We start from the raw sequence: 24,834 nt of genomic DNA, 5'->3' as shown, positions 1-24,834 counted from the left end.
GAATCTTTCAGAATGTAGAACCTAAATGGGAACCTAAAGAGAAAAACTGGAACACATACATGACCCAAGGAAAATGGCCAATATCTATCTACTAGGAGTTCATATTGGGAATAGAGAAACTAGAGAGAAGGAAATGAATAATAGAAGGTCTTCCAGAGCTAAAGAGAGATCCAAGTCTTCAAGATGAAGGTCTTGTCCACTGCCAGCCCTTATGAATGAAGACCCATATCCTATCATACCTTGAAGAAACTTCACAAGTCCAAAGACAAACAGAAATTACTAGAAGATTCCCCCCCCCCAAAAAAAACAAAAACCAACATTGAGGCTACATCAGATGTTGAGAACCACATTGGCATCACACCTACCAGTTACACTAGATAGCAGAATACAAGAGAATACTGCTTGTCAAATTCCTGAGGGACAATGATTATAAGCCAAGCCAGTAAAATTAGCATTTAAGTGGGGAGCAAAATAGGTTTTTTTGACTTGTAAGGACTGAGAAAATTTACCACCCACAGACCATTACTGAAAGAACTGCTTAAGGATGTACTATATCAAAATGAAATAGGAACCTGAGAAAGAAGGTATCAGGTTGCAGAAACAGGACAAAGGAAATCCTAGAATGCTAGTTGTGCAATAGGCCTAAAAAGGAGATACTGTGAAGAAACTGGATTGTCTTAGAGATAAAGGTTTATTATGGTATTACATTTTAAATTCACTATATGTTCTATTTTTCCTCCAAGAGCTATGCATTTGTGACACCATCTTCTCTACCGGGTCCAAACACTCTGTGTGATCCCACCGTGAGCATTTTTTATATCACCAACAGAAACTTTTGATTTGGGGTGGTAAACAGGCAATCCAAAATACAGATGATGTATTGTAGAATTCATACCTGAAACCTATATAATTTTATTAACCAATGTCACTCAATAAATAAAAAAAAATTTTTTTTTTAAAAAGAACATCTTGGATAATAAAAAAAATAACCCAGATACTTGTTCTTGATTTTCAACATTGGTGATTAATTTTTTAAAAATATTTTATTTATTTTTAGAGAGAGGGAAGGAGGGAGAAAAAGAGGGAGAGAAACATCAATGTGTGGTTGCCTCTCTTACACCCCTAACTGGGAACCTGGCCTGCAACTCAGGCTTGTGCTCTGTGAACCTTTTGGTTCACAGGCCCGTGCTCAATCCACTGAGCCACACCAACCAGGGCTGGTGATTAATTTCTAGTCAATGTGCGGAGGATTTAATTAACATTAGAAAACAGACTACAAATATAATTAACTCTGCCAATAAGAATTAAAGGCATGTTGAGAGGTCTAGGTGGGGAGGAAAGAAAGGTAAAGAAAGTGCAGGGGTAATGAGTGCTTTACCTTAACCAGGGAGAAAATCAAGAGATACTCTATGTGGAGTTGGGGGGCTGGAAGGCTTGGGACAGGTAGGAAACCTAACATAGGGGTTCAGGTTTAAGGGCTATGAGGGTGATATGGGAAGGGATCTGTTATGGTTTCGAGGGAACGTGGGAACGCACGTGAGCTCTGGGCTGAGAGGGGGCGCTAGTTAAAAGGGCGGGGCATAGCAGAGCGGAAGGGGCGGGGCTCCCTGTGGCCCAAGGCGCCTGCGCAAAGCCCCGTCTGCCCAGCTCTTGGGCTTGTGCCTTCGTCTCACCTCAGCTGCCTCGTGCTTGCGGTCCAGTCGACCTCGCTTGGCTTTGCCTCGGTTTGCCTCAGCTGACTCGTCATGCCTCGCCTGCTTGTTCTCTGCCTGCATCGTCGCCGCAGCGGGACCCCGCCCGGCCGCCTCCTGGTCCACTCAGATCCTGGTCGTCGCCCGCAACCCGCGTCGGCCGTGGTGAGTTGGAGCCCAGCCCCCCAGGGCGGCGCTGACTGGACAGGGTGGGCAAGGGCGCGTGGCCGAGGTTGGGGGCGCTCGGCCTGGGGGGAAGACCCGAGCCCCGGATCACGTGGGCCACTACCGCCGCTGCTGTTGGAGCGGTTGGAGGCGGCTGAGGGTCGGGGTCAGGGTCACAAGTGACCGCTCCTTGGCTGGGTCTGAGGGGCGGGAAGCGAGGACCCTGAGTGCGCGGGCCTCGGAGGGGTTTGTGGCCCGGCCTCGCGGGTCCTCCTGGTGGGCGCCAAGACCGAGGACAGAGCCGTTGTTGCACCGCAGAATGTCTGCCACCTTCGAGCGCCCTTTTCATTGCGGAGACCCACCATTTTCCCTAAGGCGGTGAAAAATCCCGGTCTGCATCTAGGTTCCAGAGTACAAAGGTTGGACGTGGGCAACCGTTAGAAGAAAAGTGAATTATTTTTCGAAAAATTTAACTTAGGTCATTAAGGAACGGAAATCCTGCTTTTTAGTTTTATCAGGCCCCAGCCCCTAGGACAACAGCCAAGTTCCTTAAAACGAAAGCGGTTTTTGTTAGGCCGTGAGTGGTGGTCAAGGAAGCCATGCTCATTCATAGCGCTTTTCCTTTTCTCCTCCAGGACGTGGCTGTTGGACTCGTGGTCATTTTTATGACTTTCTTAACTCCGTGTGGATATGTGCTGAGCAATCTAAACCGGTTCAGAAGAGAGTAGATGGAAAGAGATGAAGAGCAGCTGTTAACGCCCAACAAGATTTGAGAAAAGCTGCAGCTTCTTTAAATGAGTGAAAGTGTTAAGTTGGGTTGATTCAACCATTGCGGGTATTGACTATATGTTTATGGTAAATATTTTGCACTTTTTTAGTACTGTGCATTATAATATAAAGTTGAGCTGTATCGTCATTTAAAAATGTTAAATAAAATTGAAACACCCACTTACGCTTGGTATTATGTGTGATCACAGTTTCCTAAACATTTTGAAAGCTGATGAAAATTTACCGATGAAAAATATAATAATGAGAACTGCTATGAAAGGTCAGACATAATTGAGGATAGTGCCATATAGTAGTATATTCTGGGAGTGAATGCATGTGCCTGGTGACATTAACTTAAAACGATTAGATATGTACTAGTAAGGTAGTATAAGTTTAGTTAAATGATTCTTCCCACTATTTGTGCTTTCCATTGGTACTGCCGTTTCGAGTAATGAGATCCAGGCTTCCCCTTGCACTGTGAGAAATACAGCGTTTAATTAAATTTGCCTCTTTAAATTCCTAAATTTTAGGATTTAGTAAGTACCTGTATCCTTTATTTGTACTTAAGTTGTATTTCAGGTTTGAAGAATCATAAACATCTTTGTTTGAATTTTAGCTTACTGTTCCAATTATGGTGTGACTGTGGACAGCATAGTCCAACTCTGAGCCTTGGTTTCCTTATCTCTGTAAAGGGAACTTAAAATTGCAGTCTTGAAGGGATGTTCTGGGGGAGTAAAATATTGATCAAAGGTAAAACCCCTCCCAGCATAGTGCCTGAAACAGAATAGTATGTAGAAGTTATTGTTAAGAGAATACATATTTACTAATACTCAGTCAACAAGTATTGCATTCCTGTGATGTGCCAGGTATTGTTTGAGGTCAGTAAACCAAAAATAGATTGCTGGCTCTGTAGGGCTTGGAGGACTTGCATTCTAATTACTTTAATATTCTTGCATTTCTATTTCAAAATTTTTATTAGTCTATTAGGGTTCTCCAGAGAAACTGAACAATGTACCAGTGTAGTGCATTCACATGTGTGTGCATGCGTTTGTATATAGAGAGAGGGAGAGTGAGATTGACTGATTTTAAGGAATTGGCTCAAAATTGTGGAGGCAGGCAAGTCAGGAATCTACAGGGTAGGCCAAGGAAAGTAAAAACTTGGGAAAGAATTGCAGTTTTGAGTTCGAGGTCAGTCTGCTAGCAGAATTTAACTCTCAGGGGAAGTCAATATTTTTCTTAAGGCCCTCAACTAATTGGATGTGGCACACCCACATTGTAGAGAGTAACCCGCATTACTCAGAGTTGATTGATTTAAATGTTAATCCTATCCAAAAAATATCTTCACAGAAACATCTATAGTAGAATAGCATTTGGCCAAATATCTGACTACTTCAGCCCAGTCGAGTAGGACACAAAATTAACTTTCATAATTGGGTAAAGTAATTCTTCAGAAGAAAACAATGAAAAGGGTTTGTGATACTCCTGGCATTTAAAGGCGTGAATGCAATGGCTAATTGAAATCTTACTATTTTGTTAAGATCCACCTTCTCTGTTCACTGGTGGCTAACCCGCCCTTACACCTTTTAAAGAACTGTGGCCCATCAGGACACAGACTCTTATCTGAAGACTTCATCAAGACTATGTTCCTGTTGCTGATTTTGAACTTTTTTCTTCTCTGACTTTGATGACTTTGTGCTTAAACATCTGATGTCTGCCTCTGGGTGCTCCAGCTAATGACAAAATACTGGTTTACCTTTGTTCTGGCTGGAGAAGTATTGAATCATGGAAGTCTTTTTCCAAGGACTTTAGCACTTACTTTTCTGAATCATTTGACTCTCATGGAAAAGTGTTATGTGTTGGGGAGTGGAAGCTCATTTTGATGAATGAGCTCTGTTGCCCTATTTTGTTATTTAATTTTACATACATAAAGGTGTCATATTCAAAGTAAAGTTGATTCTTGTTACTTGGGGTAATTATGTTATATAAAGTCATTGTGACCACTGAATTAGTGAATACTGAACCATTGCTCCTAGGGGAAACACAGGGTTAGGTTCCTGTGAGCCATTGGTCACAACATTTTTGTCATGTTAGAATACATAATCTTGTTTTATGTGTATTTCTGTTTAAAGACACTTTATACTGTTGTTACGGTTTGTAAGCACTGTACTCATGGTCAAGAACCCTGTAACTTGTGCCTGAACAAAGCTTATCTAATACTCATATTTTCCATGTAAGACACATCATAGTCTTCTTGTGCTTAGGAACTCTATAGACAGCACTTCAGCACTATGCATGGTAGTCAAGTCACCAACAAAAAGTACAAAAATATATATGACACTAAATAGAAGTTGGAACAATAGACCACATGTTTACAGAACGATGGCTAAAACAAGAAGGCAAAGCATTGCCTTTTGGACCTCACCATTGGGAGATTTAAATTTTACTCCACTCTGTATGTCTCTAAATGATATGAAAGTATTGTGTTGATTTTGGGATTGCGAATCAATTTTAGTAGGAGAATTTGCAAATATGGGATCTGCAAATAATGAGGATGAAGTATTATTCTTAGAGGAGGTTTGCTCCCATTTATTAAAGATTTTTGGAATTTTTAGTGTGAAAATTTAAGAATATGAAGGGTATTCTTTTGGGAAGAGCTAAGTGTGGGGAAACCATTATCCCTTGAGGTTGAATTTTTGTGCAATCGAGTTTTACTTTGGGGAATAAATGAAGTAGTGTACCTCATGGTTTAAAAATGAGATTGATTGATCTGGCTGCTATAGCTCAATTCATAAGAGTGTTGTCTCATATACCAAAAGGTCGTGGGTTCGATTCCTACCTAGACAGGGCACATATCTAGGTTTGCAGATTTGGTCCCCAGTTGGCACACCTACAAAAAACAACTGATTGACGTTTCACATTGGTGTTTGTCTGTCTCCCCCGCCCCCCTAACTCCCCTGTTCTCTTTCTCTCTCTCTGGAATCAATAAATATATTCTCAGGTGAGGATTAAAGAGGATTAAAAAAAAAAAGGAATAAGATTGATAGGCCCTGGCCAGATAACTCAGTTGGTTAGGCCATCCTTCTGATACACCAAGGTTGTGGGTTTGATCCCTAGTCAGGGCACATACAAGGATCAACCAATGAATGGACGGACAAGTAGAAAAACAAATTGATGTCCTTCCCTCCCTACCTCCTTCTCTTCCTCTGAAAATCAATAATTAAAACAAATTAAAAAATGAGATTGATAAGGCTCTGGCCGGGTAGCTTAGTTGATTAGAGTGTCATCACGACTGATTAAGGTTGTGGGCTTGATCCCAGTCAAGGTACATACAAGCAGGAACCAATGAATGCATATATAAGTGGAATAACAAATCAATGTGTTTATCACTCCCTAAAATCAATAAAATAAAAAAATGACATGATAAACTAACGATTTTCTTGGTAAAACTGATGAGGGAAACTGAAAGAGGAGATGATAAATTATTTGATAGATTAGAACTTCACTATCCATTTCCCAGATAAGTACTAGCCAGCTTCCCATTGGATATAAAATTCTGATACCTGATAAACAGTTAACTCACTAGCATATAAATATACTGTCTCTCTTGTCTACACAGTCAAAATTCCTTGAGGAATGATAATTTTTTTTTAATCCATGGGTGTAGCATATTAGATAAACCGAAATACTTTTTGTCCTGGCCAGATAACTCAGTTGGTTAGAGCATTGTACTGATGCACCAAGGTTGCTGGTTTGATCCCGGGTAAGGGCACATACAAGAATTGACCAATGAAAGCATGAATGAGTGTAATAACAAATAAAATTGCCCTGACTGATATGCTTAGTTGGTTGGGCATTGTCCTGCAACGTGAAGGGTCACCAGTTATGTTCCTGGTCAGGGCACATACCTAGGTTGCAGGTTTTGTTCCTGTCACGGCACTTATGGGAGGAAGCCAGTTGATGTTTCTCCCCCTCTCTTTCTCTCACTTCTCTCTTAAAAATAAAGTTTTAGGAAAAATAATAAAATTGAAAAAGATTAAAAAATACTGATCAGGAAACAAATCGCTTCTTCATATAAACTAGTATTTAGTGAATATCTATTGTATATTCTGTAATGGGAATCAAGATAGTTCCCTTCTTAATTTTTTCTTATCTACAGGGGTGGGTAAAAGTAGGTTTACAGTTGTGAGAATGGGAAACAGTTTATTCTTTTATCATTAATTATTGTATTATTTTCCATATGAACAACTAACTCTTTTTTCCACCGCTGTATTTGTCATCCCTCTCTCAATCCACATATTCTGAGCTCTCTTTTTTTTAAAATATATTGATTGAGTAGTTAAACTGATATTAAGACAAAGAGGGGGTTAATCTCGTGCCAATTTCCATCTCTTCTAGTAGTGGATTAAGTGCTGTGTTGGGGAAGATTATAGGAGAAATGGAATAATTTTAATCAGTGTAAATGTAGCACTTGTACTGACTCAGCATGTCAATTTTTCCTTTGTAACTTTGGCAGAGAAATATAAATTTATAAATTCAAGTCTTTACTCAAGGGCTTATAAATCATGTAATACATTTACAAGCATGATGAATGCAGTATTTGATTTGTAAGCATGGTAAGTGCAATATCTGGGGGAAATATTTAATTTTTGTAAGAAATGTTCATCATTATGAAATATTTCTCTTCAGAAGGATGAGTTATTTTTTCAAAACAGGAAAAACATTTTTTTGTAAAGTTCCATTTATTTTTAAAGTTCTCTTGCTACAGCAAGTTGCTGAATTTGGGTATATCACAATTTTTGGAAGTCTGTTTCCTTCTCTGTAAAATGAACAGTTTGACCTAGACCAGTGATTTTTAACTTTTTGCTCTATTCAAATCAATATATCATCTTTGAAAGATTTTGTGGCTTACCATGCAAGGAGTACATTTTGAATTTTTAATAGTCTGAGGGTAGAAAAAATTAAACTATAAATCAAGTACTATCTAAAATTGATGGTGTTTATAATTTATGCACATATGCATAAATGTACACAAAAAATATGATATTAGGGTAGGCCTATCAATGAGGAAAATCACTTCTCTAATGTCATAAGAGGTCTTGTCCGGAAAAACTCCAGCCATTGTTAATAGGACAAGAATGGTTTGTGTGACAGTGATATAACCTGGCAGCAAAGGAGAGTGGACTAGAATGTGCATACATGAACAATGACAACTTCACTGTGCTAGTCAGTGGCGACAGTGGATTCCATTGAGTGAACATGTGTACTGTGTGGCCGTCGCATTCAAATGACAGCAAGTAGAGCAACAAATCTGCATCAAATTTTGCATTAAGGTTGAACATTTCCTCTGTGAAAATGGGATGATTCAGAAGGCTTTTGGGGATGATGCAGCAAGTGCAGCAAGAGTAAAAGTGTGGCACAAACGCTTCAAAGATAATTGAAAGTCTGTTGAAAGTGATCAATGTTCTGGAAGGCCTGCAACAGGCCGTGTATCTGAGAATATCGAACATGTATGGACTGCAATTAACAAAGATTGGCAATTGATAGTGCAAGAACTAGAAGGTGATCTGGAGATTCCAAAGACTACAGTGTCTGAGATTTTGATGCAGGATCTTGGCATGAAATGTGACAAAATTCGTTCTGCAGCTTCTGCTACCTGAGCAGAAGGAACATTGAGCTGCAGTTACTAATGACTTGATTCAAACTGCTACCAATGAACCAGATTTCCTCAAGAAGGTCATAACTGGAGACGAATCATAGATGTATGGCTATGATCTGGAAACGAAGGCCCAGTCATCCCAATGGAAGTTGCCTGGTTCTCCATTCCTGAAGAAGGCGTGGCAAAGTCACAGCATGATCAGGACCATAGCTGTGTTTTTTGATTGGGAAGGTGGTGTCCATCATGAATATGCCTCTCTGGGCCAAACAATAAGGAGTACTACCTCAGTGCTCTTTGTCAGTTGAGAGATACAATACGACAAAAATGGCCACAGCTATAGGTAACTGGTGATTGACAGCTTCATGACAATGCACCCGCTCATGCGTCACATCTTGTGCAGATTTTTCTGGCGAAACATCAAATCATCCAGGTGACTCATCCCCCTCTATGGCCCAGATTTGGCACCTTGGGAATTCTGGCTTTTGTCAAAACTAAAATCACATTTGAGAGGGGAGAGATTTCAGACCATTGGTGAGGTTCCGGAAAATACGACAGGGCATTGTGATTCCAACAAAGGATTTTTCGGAGTGTTTTGAACAGTGTAAGAGATGCTGGGAGAACTGTGTGAAGCTGTAAGATACCTACTTTGAAGGGGACTGAGGCATCATTGTCCTATGTACAATGTTTCTTGTGTCTTTAAGAAATGTCTGTTTTTCATAGTACATGGCTTGATACTTTTTGGACAGATCTCATTGTATACATGATGTCAGTCTTCACTCCTCTTAGCTTTATTATTCCATTGTTCTCACTACACTTTTACTTGGAATCACTTCTTTCACTCCATTCTCTTCCATCAGAACCCTGCTCTTTTTCCATTTTTACTTGTCTTTTTACCTTACTCACTTTCATTTAAGCGTTCTACTGCCAATACCTTTGACTTCTTTGCCCTTTTATTTATCTTTTTGTTCATATGCCCTACAAGATACAAATCCTGGAGCAGACTTGGTCCCTTGACTTTGGCTCAGGTAAGTGTTGGAGAGGGAGCTGCGGAATCACACCTTTAATACTATCGGAAATTCATCTCCCAACTCTTAAGCCTGCAATGCTTCTGCAAATTCCTTTCTCTTTTCCTTTGCTTTTCATAGTGGCTATTTTAAATCTCATCTTGACTTATTATTCTATTACCCCTCTACTTAGTCTTAGCAGACTGCCTCACCTCCTACTTTACAGAGAAAGTTGAAACCACCTTCTCCAAATGCAACTGAATCCCACGCATCCTTTTTCCAATTGCCATGGAAAGAAAATTAACATTCTAGGGCTGATTCCTATGCCTGTGCTCTGGGTCCTACATCCTTCCTATCCTTTGGGATACAAAGCTCTAGCAATTGTCTTAACTTTGATTTCTCTTTATTAATTCCATCTCATAATTTAAATATGCTCAGCCTCCATTCTTTCTTCTTTTTTTTAAAGGCCCTTTCATCTTTCTGTAACATAAGCATCCAAGTTTTTGGTAGCTTTCTCAACATTCCCATTTGGTTTTCAACTAAGTGAAAATTTCTGCTTTTATCATTCTACTCATACTGCTGTCCAAGGTCGTCATTGACTTTGCTACTAAATCTAGTAGTTTTTAGTCCTTACCTTTTTGCAGTATTTGGCACTATTTACAGTAGTCCCCCTTATCCATGTTTTTGCTTTCGGTGGTTTCAATTACCGCAGTTAATTGCTGTCTGAAAATATTAGCGGATAATTCTGGAAATAAACAATTCATAAGTTTTAAATAGCATGCTGTTCTGAATAGAGTTATGAAATCTCATGGCCTCCTACTCTGTCCCTCCTGGGATGTGAATCATCCCTTCATCCAGTATATCTATGCTGTGTGTGCTACCTGCTATTAGTCATTAGTAGCCCTCTGTGTTACTAGATCAACTGTTGTATCACAGTGCTTGTGTTCAAGTAACCCTTACACAGGCATTTTCACCATCTTACATCATCACAAGAAGAAGGATGAGTACAGTGCAGTAAGATATTCTGAGAGGCCACATTCATATAACTTTTATTACAGTATATTGATACAATAGTTCTATTTTATGGGTTATTGTTAATCTCTTGCTGTGCCTAATTTATAAATGAAACTTTATCATAGGTATATATGTATGAAAAAACATAGTATATGTAGTGTTTGGTACTGATGGTTTCAAGCATCTACTGGGAGTCTGAACGTTTTCCCTGTGGAGAAGCAGGGGCTGCTATACTCTCTTTTTAAAATCTATTTAGCCCTGGCTGAATAGCTGAGTTGGTTAGAACATTGTACCAACGTGTCCCAATATGCCAAGGTGGTGGGCTTGATCCCCAGTCCCGGCACATACAAGAATCAACCAATGAATGTATAAATAAGTGGAATAATCAATGACTGCATAAATCAGTTTCTCTTGTTCTGTCTCTATCCCTCCCTCTCTCTAAATAGAAAAAAAAATATTTAGGAGCATCACACACTTCTTGTTTATTTCCTGTCAATTTGATTGTTTTTTCTTAGTCTTATCCCTACCCCTTTGTTTAAAATTCTCTCTTTGTATTCTCACTCCTTTGGATGACTTCATTTACCATCTATTTGATTATTCCCAAATCAGTCTTTATGGCCCAGGTCTTTTTCCTTAAATCCAGATAGTTATGTATGTTTGAATTCACTATTTGTCTAATAGGAACCCCAGACAGGATAGAGTAAATGGAAGGGAGGAGATAAAAAAAAAATCAAAAAAATTTCCCAGAGCTTAAAAAGACAAAAGTCTTCCCATTGGAACAATCCATTAAGTGCAAGTAGAATAAATTATAAAATCCTGTACCTAAATACATTATGGTGAAATCTGAGAAGATAAAAAATGGTAAAGAGAAATTTCTAAAAAGCTTTCAGACAGACAAAAAAGGCTCTAAGAAATAATCAGATTTCTTAATGTAACACAATCTTTGAAAGCAAGAAAACAACACATACAAAGTTAGGAGGGGAAATGATTTTTTTTTTTTTTTAACAGACTAGAATACTTTACCTAGCTAACGAAGCATTCAAGTAGGAGAGAAAAAATAAAGATTTTTTAGATGTGCAAGGCCTCAACCAGTTTTTTCTAATGTTAGCAACCTATGTAACCATGGGACACTTGTCAAAACTAACAAATGAAAATTGGTATATTATTATTAACTCAACTCCAGACTCACTGGAATTTCATCAGTGTTTTTTATTAGAGTCTTTTCTGGTCTAGGATCCAGTCCAGGATACCACATTGCATTTAGTTATATTTGTGTTTGATTCTTTAAGATAAATCCAAGATGTAGCAGCCCTGATAGTGGAGACAGTTTGAACTCAAGACTTCCTTCTCTCTTTCTCTCTCTCTCGCTCTCTTTCTCACTATTTGTTTTCTCTCATTTTTTGTAGCTTTTTTTCATGCACTCATACACATACACATATGAGCATACAAATGATGAGAGTTTTCCATTTGTGGGATCCCTTGAGGCCTGATTAGACAGAAACTCCATTGACATTCAGCTGCTGCTGAGGCAGTGGAGTTTGCAAGATTCAAGAAAGGAGTGGAGTGAGCATAGTTGTTTGCTGAGGATACAGTAGGTATACTGAGAGATGAGGTCTTAAAAAGAACAACTGCAAGGGGAAGAGGGAAAGTATTGGAGAGAAGACAAGAGTTGAGAATAAGAGTGATTACATAGGACACATTCTGAAGGTTCAGCCAGTCAGGTGTTGCTTTATATTGTATGATATAAAGGGGAGAATTAACTCCAATGGAACTTAAATTTTTATGCTTAGCATTCATCATTGTCTTCTTGGCATCTGAAATGTAGTTTCTGTTTCCTTATGTGAGAGGATGGGGAAAGGTGGGAGCTGGGGTTGTGAGTGGGAAGGAAAGTAGGGTAGAAATAATGTCTAATATAAATGATTTTTAATTCAATGTAGAAAGAGCAGAACTTCAGGGTTCTTGTCTCTCAGCTCCAAACTCTCTTCTTCTCCTTTAAGTAATACTGACCAACTTTGTGTATTTGCTTCTTATAGATTCCCCTTCTGCCTTTCCCAACTCTGACTTATTTTGCCACATGTGAGAAGAGTCTGAATTTTAGAAAGTTTATGAGGAATTTTAGGAAGTTGAAGAAGAGAAAGCAGGGAGATATTTGGGGGGTATCTGTGTGATGATTGGGGATGATCAGTGGGGAGGAAGCTCTGCCTTTGTCTAGACAGAGTCCACTTTTTTGTATTTATTTCAAAATCAAAATGCCAATCAATTAATTTACAATGATAAATATAGCTGTCAAATTGACTGAGTATCAGCATCCTTTGGCCACAAAACTCTCTATAGGCAAATTATAAAAGATAACCATGAACATAAAAATAAGAGACATAATTATATGATTAGAATGCTTGCTGCCACCAAGCTAAGCTAATCTATGTACTTGCATAAAAGCATTCACTAAGACCACTTTTGGGTGATTCATCTGGGAACAACATGAAGAATAGATTAGAATGGAGTGAGATTAATATTGGGGAAACTAATAAGAAAAGAGTTTTAATGGTTCAGATGTGAGATCAAGGAGAAATGAATTAGTGTTAATGGCAAAATAGAAGAAAGAATTGAACTCAAGGACAATGCTGAAAGAGGACTTTAAGCCTGTATTAGTCTGCTAATACTATAGAATACTGTAGACTGGATGGCTTAAACAACAGAAATTTATTTCTCACAGTTCTGGAGGATGGGAAATCCAAAATCAAGGTACGGACAAATTCAGTTCTCTGGTGATGGCTGTCTTTGTAGGGTGAAGATGGCCGCCTTTTCACAGTGTTCTCACTTGGGAGAGGAGCAGGAGAACTCAAAAGAAAGAGAGCTCTGGTCTCTCTTCCTTTTATTGTAGGACACTAACCTCATGAGATCTCCACCCTCATTGCCTCATCTAAAACTAGTTACCTCCCAAAGGCCCCATCTGCCAATACCTTCACATTAGGGGTAAGGGCTTCAACATAGGACTTTTGGGGGGGACATAGTTCAGTCCACAGCAAAGCCTGATTAGATTATATGGAGGATGCATAGCGGGGAAAAGGATAACATTGAGATTTCTGGGCAACAGTGAGAATAATGGACTCATTATGAGAAAAATAATTAGGAAAAAGTGTTGGTAAGGGTAGGAAAAAAATGCATGGTTTCTGAATATTGAGTTTAAGATAATAATGGGACATCCAGATGTAAACATCTATCAGTTAAAAATATGAGCTTGAATCTTGGCAGACTGGCTGGGGGAAAAAATGAGAGTTGAGAATCTTTAACATGTAAGTTGTAGTTGAAGCATAGGAGTAAATAATGTATCTGAAAGAGGGAGATTTAGAAAAAAGATAAGATTGCCAAGGCTGAATCTTTGAGAGACAGCTCACATTTTGGGGAGTAGGATGCAGAAGATGAAGGAGGGGTCAGTGGAGGACTTGTCAGATACTATCAGCCCAAGAAGGTCCCTGTTCATGCATTGGGCCTAAACTCATACTAATGATATGGCTAAGTTCAAAACAAGATGAATATCAGTTTGCACCAGAAACTGAACTGAAATAGAATTATGAGTAGGGTTGATTATGCTAGGCTCCAGGCTGAAAGCAGGCAGTGGTATTTTGGATTTAGAGCTCCTGCAGGATAATGGTGGTTAAAGTGTTCCATGTAAGACAGGAACTAGAGCCACACTCTAGTTAGAAGTCTCCTGCTGTCCTCGGCCTCACATCACCTCAAGAAAAGAGTCTGAAGAAAATTGTTGGCTCCTGTTTGGGGTATATACAGCTTAGAGCACACCAAGCCTGGAGATTAAGGAAGGTAGCAATATAATCTTGAGACTTGGAGAGAATCAAATTGTCCAGTGACTTATGATGGATTTGTGATACCTCTATTTAATAATCTTGCCCTGGGCAGGTGGCTCAATTGATTGGAGCCACCCAGTTGTCCCATAAACCAACAGGTTGCAGGTTCGATCCCCCATCAGAGTGCATATGGGAGGCAACCCATCGATGTTTCTCTCTCACATAGATTTTTTCTCTCTCTCCCCTCTCCACTTTCCTTTCTCTCTAAAATCAATAAACATATTGTCAGGTGAGGATTTTTTAAAAAAAGTTACATTATATTAAAAAAAACCCCAACAACCTTACCTGCTAGTATAACAACTAGTTCAGGATTGGCTGTCTGAGGAATTAGGTAGAAACAAACAAACAAACCAAGAAACTACCAATTGTTAGATAGGGAGGGTTGAACACAGAATAAGAGAGAAAAATAAAAACAAAAGTCTCTTACACAAGATACATACAAAAAAAATTACACAAACAAATCTAATGGCAAGAAACATCACCAAGAAAATAATTATGGTTATGTAAATTTGATATAAATAAAATTATTTTTCATGGAATGAGGTGTCAAAGACCTTAAAACAAGTATGTTTATGATTGAATGAAGGAATAAAATTCATAGTGAAAAAATTATCAACTGAAATCAAGCATGTATGAAATGAGAACAAGTGGGTATGAATAATGTACTTTAGCTATATGCAAATGAAATATTTACATCATTGAAATAAAAATTTTAATAATTGGGACACACACCTGATTAGACACAGAGAGAATTAGTGAATTAAAAGATAATTCTGAGGATTCACCCAGAATGCACCATGAGAAGACTATGAATAGGTAGTTAAGAAATACAGGTAGAATGAGAGGTTATGAAATATCAAATAGAACTTCCAGGACAAGAAAATGGAAGCGATGGTAGCAAAGAAATATTTAAGAGAAACTGGAACACAGTTTTCCAGAATTAAAGTGTCATAAGTTCTCAATACCAAACAGGATAAAATAAATCTACATGTAGACATATCACAGTGGATCTGTAGAACACTGATGATCAGAATAATTGTCTGCAGTGCTACCATACTGGGAAAAATAGATTATTTAATAAGAGGCAATTAGAGTGATAGCAAACTTCTCTCCATCAATAAAGGATTCCTGGAAACAATGAAATAATATCTTCAATTACTGAGAGTACGAAAATTATTTTGAACTAGAATCATCTACCCAGCTAAATATTACATGGGAGTGTAGGGCAAAGAAATATTTCAGCATATGAAAGTAAAAGAAATAATAAATGATGTACTTCAGTAAGAAAGAAATGTGAAACCAGAAGGAAGAGATGGTATACAAGAAATAATTGTGAGCATAGAAACTAGCAAAATATGCTGGAAAATTTACTTACCTATTGATCAAATGACTTAAGTTTTATTTTTAAAGGCAAACAATAACAAAATGGAGAATCCTCTTCAATTGCAAGGAGGATAGATATGGTGAATAGCTTGAGATTGTTAGAAAAATATATAGTTAAGCAATTTACTTTGAAATCTGTAAAAATTATCAGGAAAAGACTAGAAACACAACCTATAGCTTTCAAATTAGCAGAAGGAAAAAGGGATTACAGATCTTTTTTTACTAAAGTAAGATAGGAGAAAAGTGTTGGCAAACAGCGTCATGTATATATAGAAAGTTGATTTATGACAAAGTTGGCATGGGACGTGAAATTGTTGGGGAAGAATTTAATAAATGGCTTACTATGATAGGTATCCATATAGGGAAAGTAGACCCTAACTCACACTGTACATAAAATAAAAATTAATTTGTAGTAAACGCTTAAATGTGAAATGTAAAACTTTAAAACTTTTAGAATGAAATATAAGATAAACTTTACAACCTTAAGGATAGGAAAGAATTTCTTGAACTATAAAAAGCATAAATTATAAAGAAAAACATTGAAAAATTTGGTTACATTTACATTGTAAAATATCTGTTTAATAAAGACAATACACGAAGAGAAAAAAACAAGACTGCCTAGGAGCAGATACCAGTTTTCATCTGGTAGTTTCCCTTCAGCCTGAAGAATTCATTTAGTGTCTCTTATAGTGAAAATCTGCAAGTGATAAATTCTCTTAGTTTTCTTCTATAAGAAATGTTTTTATTTTGTCTTCATTCTGAAGGACATTTTTCCTGGATATAGATACTGTGCTGACGGCTTTTCCATTTCAGCACTGTAAAGATGTTCATTTTCTTCTCATCTACATTATTTCTGATTATAAATCAGTGGAAAAATAGAAGTTATTTCTTTGTATGTTATGTATCATTTTTCTCTAGTTGCTTCCAAGGTTTCCTTTTTGTCTTTGGTTTTTGGCAGTTTGAATTTTCATTGTGCCCAGACATGATTTTCATTGTATTTCTTTTGCTGAGAGGATTTTACGACTTATTGAATCTGTAAACTTTATTACAACAAATTTGGAATTTTTCAGCCTTTATTTCTTTTTCTTTGAATAATCTTTTATTTTTCAATTATAGTTTACATACAATACCATATTAGCTTCAGGTGTACAACATAGTGATTCTTTAGGTTTTTTTCCTACCTGTTCCATCTTTTTCTTCTGTGATGAATATCAAACATATGCTAGACCTTTTGTTATTGACCCACATTTATCAAGGCTCTTTTCATTTTGTTCCAGTTTTCCCTTTGTTTTTCAGATTGGATGATTTCCATGGATTTAGTTAAGTTGACTACGTCGTCTATTTTCTGCCATGAAGCCCATCCAATGACTTTTTATTTTAAAATACTGTATTTTTATGTTCTAAAACTTCCACTTGGCTCCTTTAAAATATACTATTTTTTTTTTCTGCTGGAATTCCTATCTTTTCACTCATTATGAACTTACTTTATTTTACCTCACTGAGTAGAATTAGGCTTTTAAATCCTTGTCTGCTAATTTCAACTTCTGGATCATCTCAAGGTTTGGTTTTGTTTTATTTTTCTGTTGATTGTCTTTTTTCTTAAGAATAGATCACTTAAAAAAAATGTATCAGGTAAGTTTGAATTGCATTCTGGATATTGTGAACATAATGCTGTGAAGACTGAAAATTTTATTTTCCTCTGAAAGGTGTAGGTATTTTTGTTTCTGCAGATAACTAATTTAATTCACCTTAAACTATACGCTAACTGTTGAGTTTAGTTCTTTTATCCCTAGCTGGATTATTTGCACACAACCCTGTACATGTATGCTTTGGTGATCAGCTAGAGCTTTGGACAGAGACACATAGTTTACATTTCCTTCTCTCTGGTTCTACCTAGTAATTTTCTTTCCTTTTCATTAGTATGGTCATTCTCAACTATATGCTTTGGTGCTTCAGACCACTAAGACTGTGAGTATATTATTGGAAATTTAGCCACTCTGTGTGGCACTAAGTCATCTCTCAGGCTGAAAGACATAAAGAATGGAAAGTCATATTCTTGTGACATTCACTTCTTCTAAGTGTTTCCATAATCTACCTGCTTTTGGTTAGTCTCCAATTCCTTCAGTTTTTTAAAAAAATTTTATCCAGTGTTTGTAGTTTTTTTTTTTTTTTTTTAATCTTTGAGAGGTTCTGTCTAGCCGTCATTTATTTGGCCATTTTGGAAGTGGAACCTAGAGGGAGTGTAGATATGGACAAGATTTTTCAGAACATCATAGCACAGAATTTAAGAAAGGGGGAGTTTCAAAAATGAATAGACAGGTATTAGAAATGCTGAAATTAGTCACCATGAGATAATTGTAATTGTCTATTAGAAATTATTAATGACTATAGCAAGAAACTGTTTCAGCAAGGAGCTGATAATAGGTGGGATGCTGAGGACACGGCGGCCGTAGGGGGAGTGATGGAGATCACTTATTCAGTATGAAGACAGGTACAGCTTTTTCAGATTGGAAAATTTATTCATGTTTGTGAGCAAACGTAACAATGCACTGAAATGATGAATATTTAAAATGCTGGAAGGAGAGAATGGTTAATGGGAGCATCTATAATTAGAGACATATATTAAGAAGAAAAGGGCATTTTACCTGACAGTGAGGATGGGCACTACTTCTGCAATAAAAGAAGAGAATGAAGGGTTTACACAGATAGGCGGAGACAGAGAGAAAGGTGAGGGATTTCACATTTGTTTCGTTAAAGTAGTTAAGTGAGGTCATGTGTTGGAATGAAAAAACAATCCAGGTTAGTGAATTAGCCCAATAGACATGTTAGAAACTTGAAGTCGTAAGAGCCTAACTTGATAATCAGGCTATCAATTGTATAGATGATTTCAGGCTTTGCAACAGTCAAAACTAACCTTAATGGAAAGGGTGAATTTGAGTGGCTGAACAGTAATACTAGCAGCAGCAAACACTCATATGTGTCAGAGATTATTCTAGATTCTCATGTCATTTGAAGTGTGCCAGGGATTGTTCTAGATTATTTATGTATACTCATTTAATCCTGACACAACTTTGAGGTAGCTGTGCTATTACGAGCATTTTGCAGGTGAGGAAACTGAGACAAAGAGTAACTTGCTCAAGGTTATGCTGAGGCAGAGCTGGAATTCAAACGTAGGCCCTCTAACTCCTGAGTCTGTACCCTTTGACAACATTATGCTCTATAAGTAGGGCACTAGGAGGTTTAATTGATGACAGATAGCAGGATTAGTAAGCAGGTAAAGGGGGAGTAGTTTCCTAACACCTGCTTTGTTACTTTGTTGCTGGGTTATCGGAAGACAACACTTTTGAAAAAAAAAAGTTCAATTATTGTTTTCTTTATCAAAGCCTCAAGCGTCTCAGAAATTTCTGCATTAATCATTGAATTTTCTTTTTTTTAAAATCCTCACCCAAGGATATGATTATTTTAGAGACAGGGAGGGAGAGAGAAACATTGATTGGTTGCCTCCCGTACACACCCCAGGGATTGAACATGTAACCTAGGTATGTGCCCTGACTAGGAACCAAATCCACAATCTTTTGGTGTACAGGATGGCACTCCAACCAACTGAGCCACGTGGCCAGGGAGAGTTTTCTTTTAATCACACAAAATATTTGTCATCTTGGAAATTTATATTATATCCATATTTACTTCATAATGATTCTAACTTATTTCACCCAAAATTAACTATTCATTATTTTTTTTACAACACTATTTATCTTTGAAAAATGGAACTTCTTTGTGAAAATGAACAATGGTATAGAATGATCAGTGATTAACCCGACCGATCTGTCAAGAAGTGAGGTGACATTGTCCAGTCAAATTACTAATACTTTATGAACATTTCACCAGTACCATGAATTATGAACATTTAGCCACTGTGTGTATTGTAATGGGCAAAGCTCCCTGTACACTTTTTGTGCTACACAGACACATTTCTTGATATTTGTTCACATATTTTTTTCTTAATTGGAAAAGATTTGGAATATTTTGAACATATATATACATAATTTAACATTCTTTCCCCTAAAATAAGGATTATTCTTTTCGTTGAGATGAAAAAACACTGATCTAGTCACCAGTTGTCAGTATTAAAAATAATTGGTTAACTTAAAATTTCTATGGCTTTTGCTAAATCAACTTGTTTTGATCATTGTTCCTCAACTTCACAAACTACTTAAATTATTTGAGTGAGAATAGTCATAGGGATGGGCAATCGTACAGTATTTTAATTTTAAAAGGACTTTCGCATCCATTCTACCGTTTGATCCGCCCACTAACTCCTTAGGCGACAGGGCAGGCTTTGCTGTTCCCATTCGGCAGACGAAGAGCTTGAGGCTAAGGGCGATCGCACGACTGGTCCTGGAGTGAGGACGTACTGCCGCGGTAGACCCGAGTCTCGGGTCTAGCGCTGACTCCAAGTCCAGGCTCAGACTGTCCGCCCGCTCTAGACGATTCTTCAAGTGCCTTCCTACTACCGTGCAGGGCGCCCTTTTCCAACGCCTTCCCTTTCGTCGGCTTTGTTTGGTTTCCCGACAGAGGGTCTTACTGACGTGCCAGTCTCCATCCCGGGCGGTCGCCAGGGCGCCCATCTGGGTCCCTCCAGTCTCCAACTTGTATTTTCCTTTCCCGCGGCCCTTCCAGCTTCGCCATCCTTGGAAACCTGCTTTCTCAGCCCCAACTTCTGAAGTCCTCCCACAGCCCCCGGCAGTGGGACCTCCCACCCTGTCATCAGCAGGAGAGCCCATCCGCGAGGGGAGGCGGAGGGCCGGGAGCGCAGCACGCCGGGACGCCATGCTGAGGCTTACTGCCGCACCTCCCTCCTCGCGGTCCTCAGGAGCCTCCTCGCCGCCCTCCGGCCCCGGTTCCCTCCCGCCCGCCCCGGATCCGCCTCCCCCTCCTTCCTCCGGGAGGCCGAGACGAAGCGTGGGACGCACCTGTCTCCCTCTCCGGTCACCTCGCTGAGGCACCAGGGGCTGCTCGTCGAGCAGGATTTACAGGCCCGGAGAACGCCAATGGGAGATCCAAATGGTCGGGGACTCCGGCACTTTAAGAGGCTTTTCTCTGGGAAACACCCGTCCCCTCCGAGCGCCTTATGAATGGAAATACTCCTCCCCCGGTCGAGCCCATTTTCCCGTTTCACCAGGAGCCGCGGCTCGCTCGCTCCTTTCGGTCTCCCCGCCCACAGCAACGCGGGCAGCTCCAGGAGGGGACGGACAGGAAGCCTTTGGCCGCCTATTAAATCCCACCCATTTCTCCGGGGGCGATTTCCTAACCTTCCGGGACCGAATTCTGCAATTTGATGTGCGTTTTGTCCGAATGGTAGCGACACGGGCCTAAGGGAGGGGGAAAGCGAGGGGGTGGGGGGTGGGGGGTATGCGCTCTTTTCCTCGCAACATCGCTGGCGGAGCGAGGGAGCTCACACGACACAGATTTTGGGGCAAAGCCTTTCCATCTGGACAGCACCATGTCCACCAAAGCGGAGCAGTGTAAGTAGCAGCCGGCCCGGCGTTCCGGCCCGGCCTCCGGCTGGGAGCTATTGCAGTTGCGGCGTTTGCGGCTGCCGGGAGACCTTGGCATCGTGCTGGTGCGGGGGTGGGGGCTGAGGTTGGGGCGGGTGGGGGGTGGGGGGTGGAAGCGAAGGTGGGGGAGGGTGGACGTTAATGGCAACGCGGCGCTGTCCCCGGTGCTGAAAAATAATGCGGTCTTCCTCGAGCTTCTGGTGGGGTTTCGCAAGACTTAAAGACCCTGCGGAATGAAATTAAAATGGGGTCATTCTGGGGGGGATAAAAAGAGGCCTCATATCTTTCAGATAAACATTTCAGTGTCTCTTGTTGGAGTGGGGGAAGGGGGGCAGCGGCAAATCAGGGGCGGGGAACTGTCAGTGCAACCAAAGCCGGCCTGGCCTTCTGAGCATGCCCAGTTCTCGGTGCTAGAGCCATCGGGGAGTTTGTCTGCAGTTTCCACTTCGGGCTGGAGAAGCAGTAAGGGAGAAAAGGGGGCGGGGGAGCCTGGACCCAGGCCGGATTCAGGGTCCAGCGTGAGGATGAGCAGCTGAGGAATATCAACACTAATACTAAAACTAAACACAACCATAAGTTAAAGCAGGAGTCGGTGCTGGCAAGAAAGTGAAAAGGACTCTGGGAAAATGATCTAAGCCTTTGTAGGGCAGCTCACACAAACTATAACAAATAGCAGGAGGATTTTAGTTGTCCCAGAAACGACTGACTGTGTGTTTGGTGGGAAACAACCTGCTAACTCACTCCTTATGGACAGAGGAAGTTTCTAATATGTTCCCTGTAGTCTCTTATTGCAGTGCGCATTGGTAGGCCTTGACTGTGCACTTGGTAGGCTGATTAGTGTGAAACCTTTTCCCGAGTGCTCTTGAGGAATTCAGGAACCTAAACTTCTGAATGTAAATAAAGCATATTTTTATTAAGCAATGAGTTTGAATTTTTAACAAAGATACCATCTAATTGATTCTTGTTTCTTTCAAACTAATACATAGTTATGTTGATACTGTTGTCACTACTTAAAAGTCCTTGTGATTCTTCTTTGGGATGGCTATTAAAGCCATTCTGTGAGACACCCAAAACAGTAGTCTCATAATTTGGGGACAGTAGTGTCGTATATGATAAAATGTAGTCTGCAACTTATTCTCCAGCTAGGTTAAATGAACTGAAGACACATGGAATTCCCAGACTGATGGTTCATTAGAGACTGGCTGTGCGCACCTACCATCCAGTGTTTGTACCTCTTTGCAATTCTTTATTTCCTCATCTGTAAACTGGGGCAGTCATGCTGATAGGGTTGTTGTAATTATAAATGAGAGAATACCTGAAAGGTTGAGTAGTGAGCCTACTACATAGAAAATATTCAATAAATGATGGTTATGATACAGTTATTTCCCACTTAATAGCCCATCTCTTCTAAATAGGAAGTTCTTTTGTAATGTTTGTTGCCTATATCCACAAGTTAAATCTAAACCTCAAAAATAAAATTTGCGTCTGCAGTAGGCTTTTGAAAAAATGGATGCATTATGTTTTGAGTAATAACAGCATACTTGAAATCAGTGTGGATCTTCCCATTTGAGGATATTGCATCCTTGAAGGTTTTATTATAGTACAGTTCAAAAAAAACCACCACCTTTCATTTGATTTTATAGTTACATATTTAAGTAATTTCAGGTTAAAGCCAGAGAGTATTACTGTCCTCTTCTTGTGTTTTCTCTTCCTTGTTAAGTTTTGAGATGCACTGGATGCGTGTTCCTTGTCTCTTTCCTGGACAATTAAGGCCACGATAAGTAAGATCTCCCTGTGGACTTGATCGTGTGGTGCAAATAGTTCATAGTTAAGTAGCTATTTTAGAATTGTTTGTAAAACAGATTTTTCATCTGTAGATGATAGGAAGGATACCATAAGAAGCTAGAACATGTGGATTTGAGTTTCGCATGCCCTTCTTTTAACTGTGAGACATTGGGCAATTTAATAGTTTTGTGTCTCAGGGTTTTCATCTATGAAGTAAGGAGTAGCAGAAGCAGCTCTCTTTATTTGGTCCTAAGAGTTTGGAGGGCAAAGATGGTAAATGGGAGTAGGCCATAAAAAGGGTAGGGATGCTTTGGGTATTTTTAGGTATTTTTAGAGAGAAAGGAAGTTAAGAATTTCTTTTCTTTTTCTCTTACATGCACAAACATGAATGGGTTGAGACTCTAGTGCACATTATAAATCTGAAATAGAGAAAATGCATAAAAGGCTGCATAGTTGATATTCATGAGGGGGGAACACTTTTTAATAAAGAAAAGTTGTAGAGCTGTCTTATTTTAGCCTTGGACTCAGTATGGCTAAGGAGGAAGAGAAAGAGAAGGGAAGGCCATGAGATTTTTCTTTTCTACTGGATATGAAGACCCTCAGGATGGGAGAGAATGAGAGTTCATTTCTCCCCTGCATTCAGGAGTATGCATAGTACCACTTGTCTAAGGACCAAAAGGGGAGAATTAGATTTAATATAATGTCAAAATATAATTTCTATTACTCTTCTTCCTGAGGCCTCGAGGTAGGTTAAAGTTTCACCGGTACAGGAAGTGGACATAGTTTGGTTGAACCAGCACGAGGAAGTACTTGCCTTTCAACCCAAATGGATTATGTGACTTACCCTTGAAGTATAATGTATCACAGATATGCGAAAAATGATTTTATTTTTATGTGGTGTTATTTTCTTTTATGAAATAAATAATAATAATGAAAGAGAGGCTAGTTTTAGCTAAGGTACAGTTTGGAGACTGTTTTTACATACTTAGTCTATTTCCTATGCTATGTGCAGAACCATCATAACAGAAGGTGAAAGCTTCCTAGAAATTTCTCAGGTGATTGCACAAGAGTTAAATTTTTTTCCCTCCACGTGCTTCTTTTTCTTACAAAGTTCACTGTAATGAGACTGTTTCTGTAGCTGATACAGAATCTGAAATGATTAAAAATGAGAATTGATAGTTCTTTTATTTGGAATTCTAAAGAGGAGTCCAAGCCTCCTGCACCTCCACCCCCAGCTTTCTCGGTTTTCTGAGAGGTAGAGTTGACCAATCTGGAGTACTTTGGGTGTATGCTTTCAAAAGAAGCTTGCTTTTGATAACAGCAGAAGTTAATTAAGAGTTGGGGTTCCAGAATCAGACTGCTGCCTGGATATGAATCCTGGTCCTGCTTTCTTACAATCTGTGTGACCTTGGACAAGTTTACTCAACTTCTCTAAGCCTCAATTGCATTAATCTATAAAGTGGGGATGGTCATAGGTGTGAGGATTAAATGAGGTGATCTATGAAAAGTGCTTAGCACAGAATCCTGGCACATAATGAGTTCATAAATGTTAGCTATTGTTATCATCATCATCACAAGTCTTGTACTTACTGCTATATTATAAATTATAAATTTGGAGCTAGCCCCCCCCAAAAAGTATTATTTAAATGGCACAGGGACTACTGGACTATTTTTTTAATCTCTCTTCTCCAGCAATTAGCTTAACCCATTTTGAGTGGGAAGAAATATCTGCATGCCAAATCATTGACTTGTTTTATCTAAACAAAACATTTCTAAGGCATGAACTGCCTATCCATCACCTTTTGTATTATGATGACAGTGTAACAGCTAATAAACATAAATCAGATAAATATCCATCAGAATGTTTGTCAAACTTGGATATTAGCCTGCTGATAATTTGGGCATAAGCTCAGAATAGCTAATGATAGAAATGTGAATGTATGC

At 39.1% G+C, this 24,834-nt stretch overlaps 1 protein-coding gene across 1 annotated transcript in view; it reads left to right on the top strand.

Moving 5' to 3' along the window:
* Positions 1–21,003: 21,003 nt before the first annotated feature.
* UNC79 (unc-79 homolog, NALCN channel complex subunit) overlaps positions 21,004–24,834 on the top strand; it is a 201,178-nt gene continuing 197,347 nt past the window's right edge. Inside the window, exon 1 of the mRNA XM_054567102.1 lies at positions 21,004–21,072. Within this exon, the coding sequence (XP_054423077.1) occupies positions 21,051–21,072 (22 nt within the window). The 5' untranslated portion in view covers positions 21,004–21,050. The remainder of the gene's footprint in view (positions 21,073–24,834) is intronic.

This window comes from Pteronotus mesoamericanus, unplaced genomic scaffold, assembly GCF_021234165.1.
Source record: "Pteronotus mesoamericanus isolate MK-2021 breed Mesoamerican mustached bat unplaced genomic scaffold, CSHL_Meso_final contig_182, whole genome shotgun sequence".
NCBI classification, from domain to species: Eukaryota; Metazoa; Chordata; class Mammalia; order Chiroptera; family Mormoopidae; genus Pteronotus; species Pteronotus mesoamericanus.
This window is presented reverse-complemented; position numbering and strand designations above follow the sequence as displayed.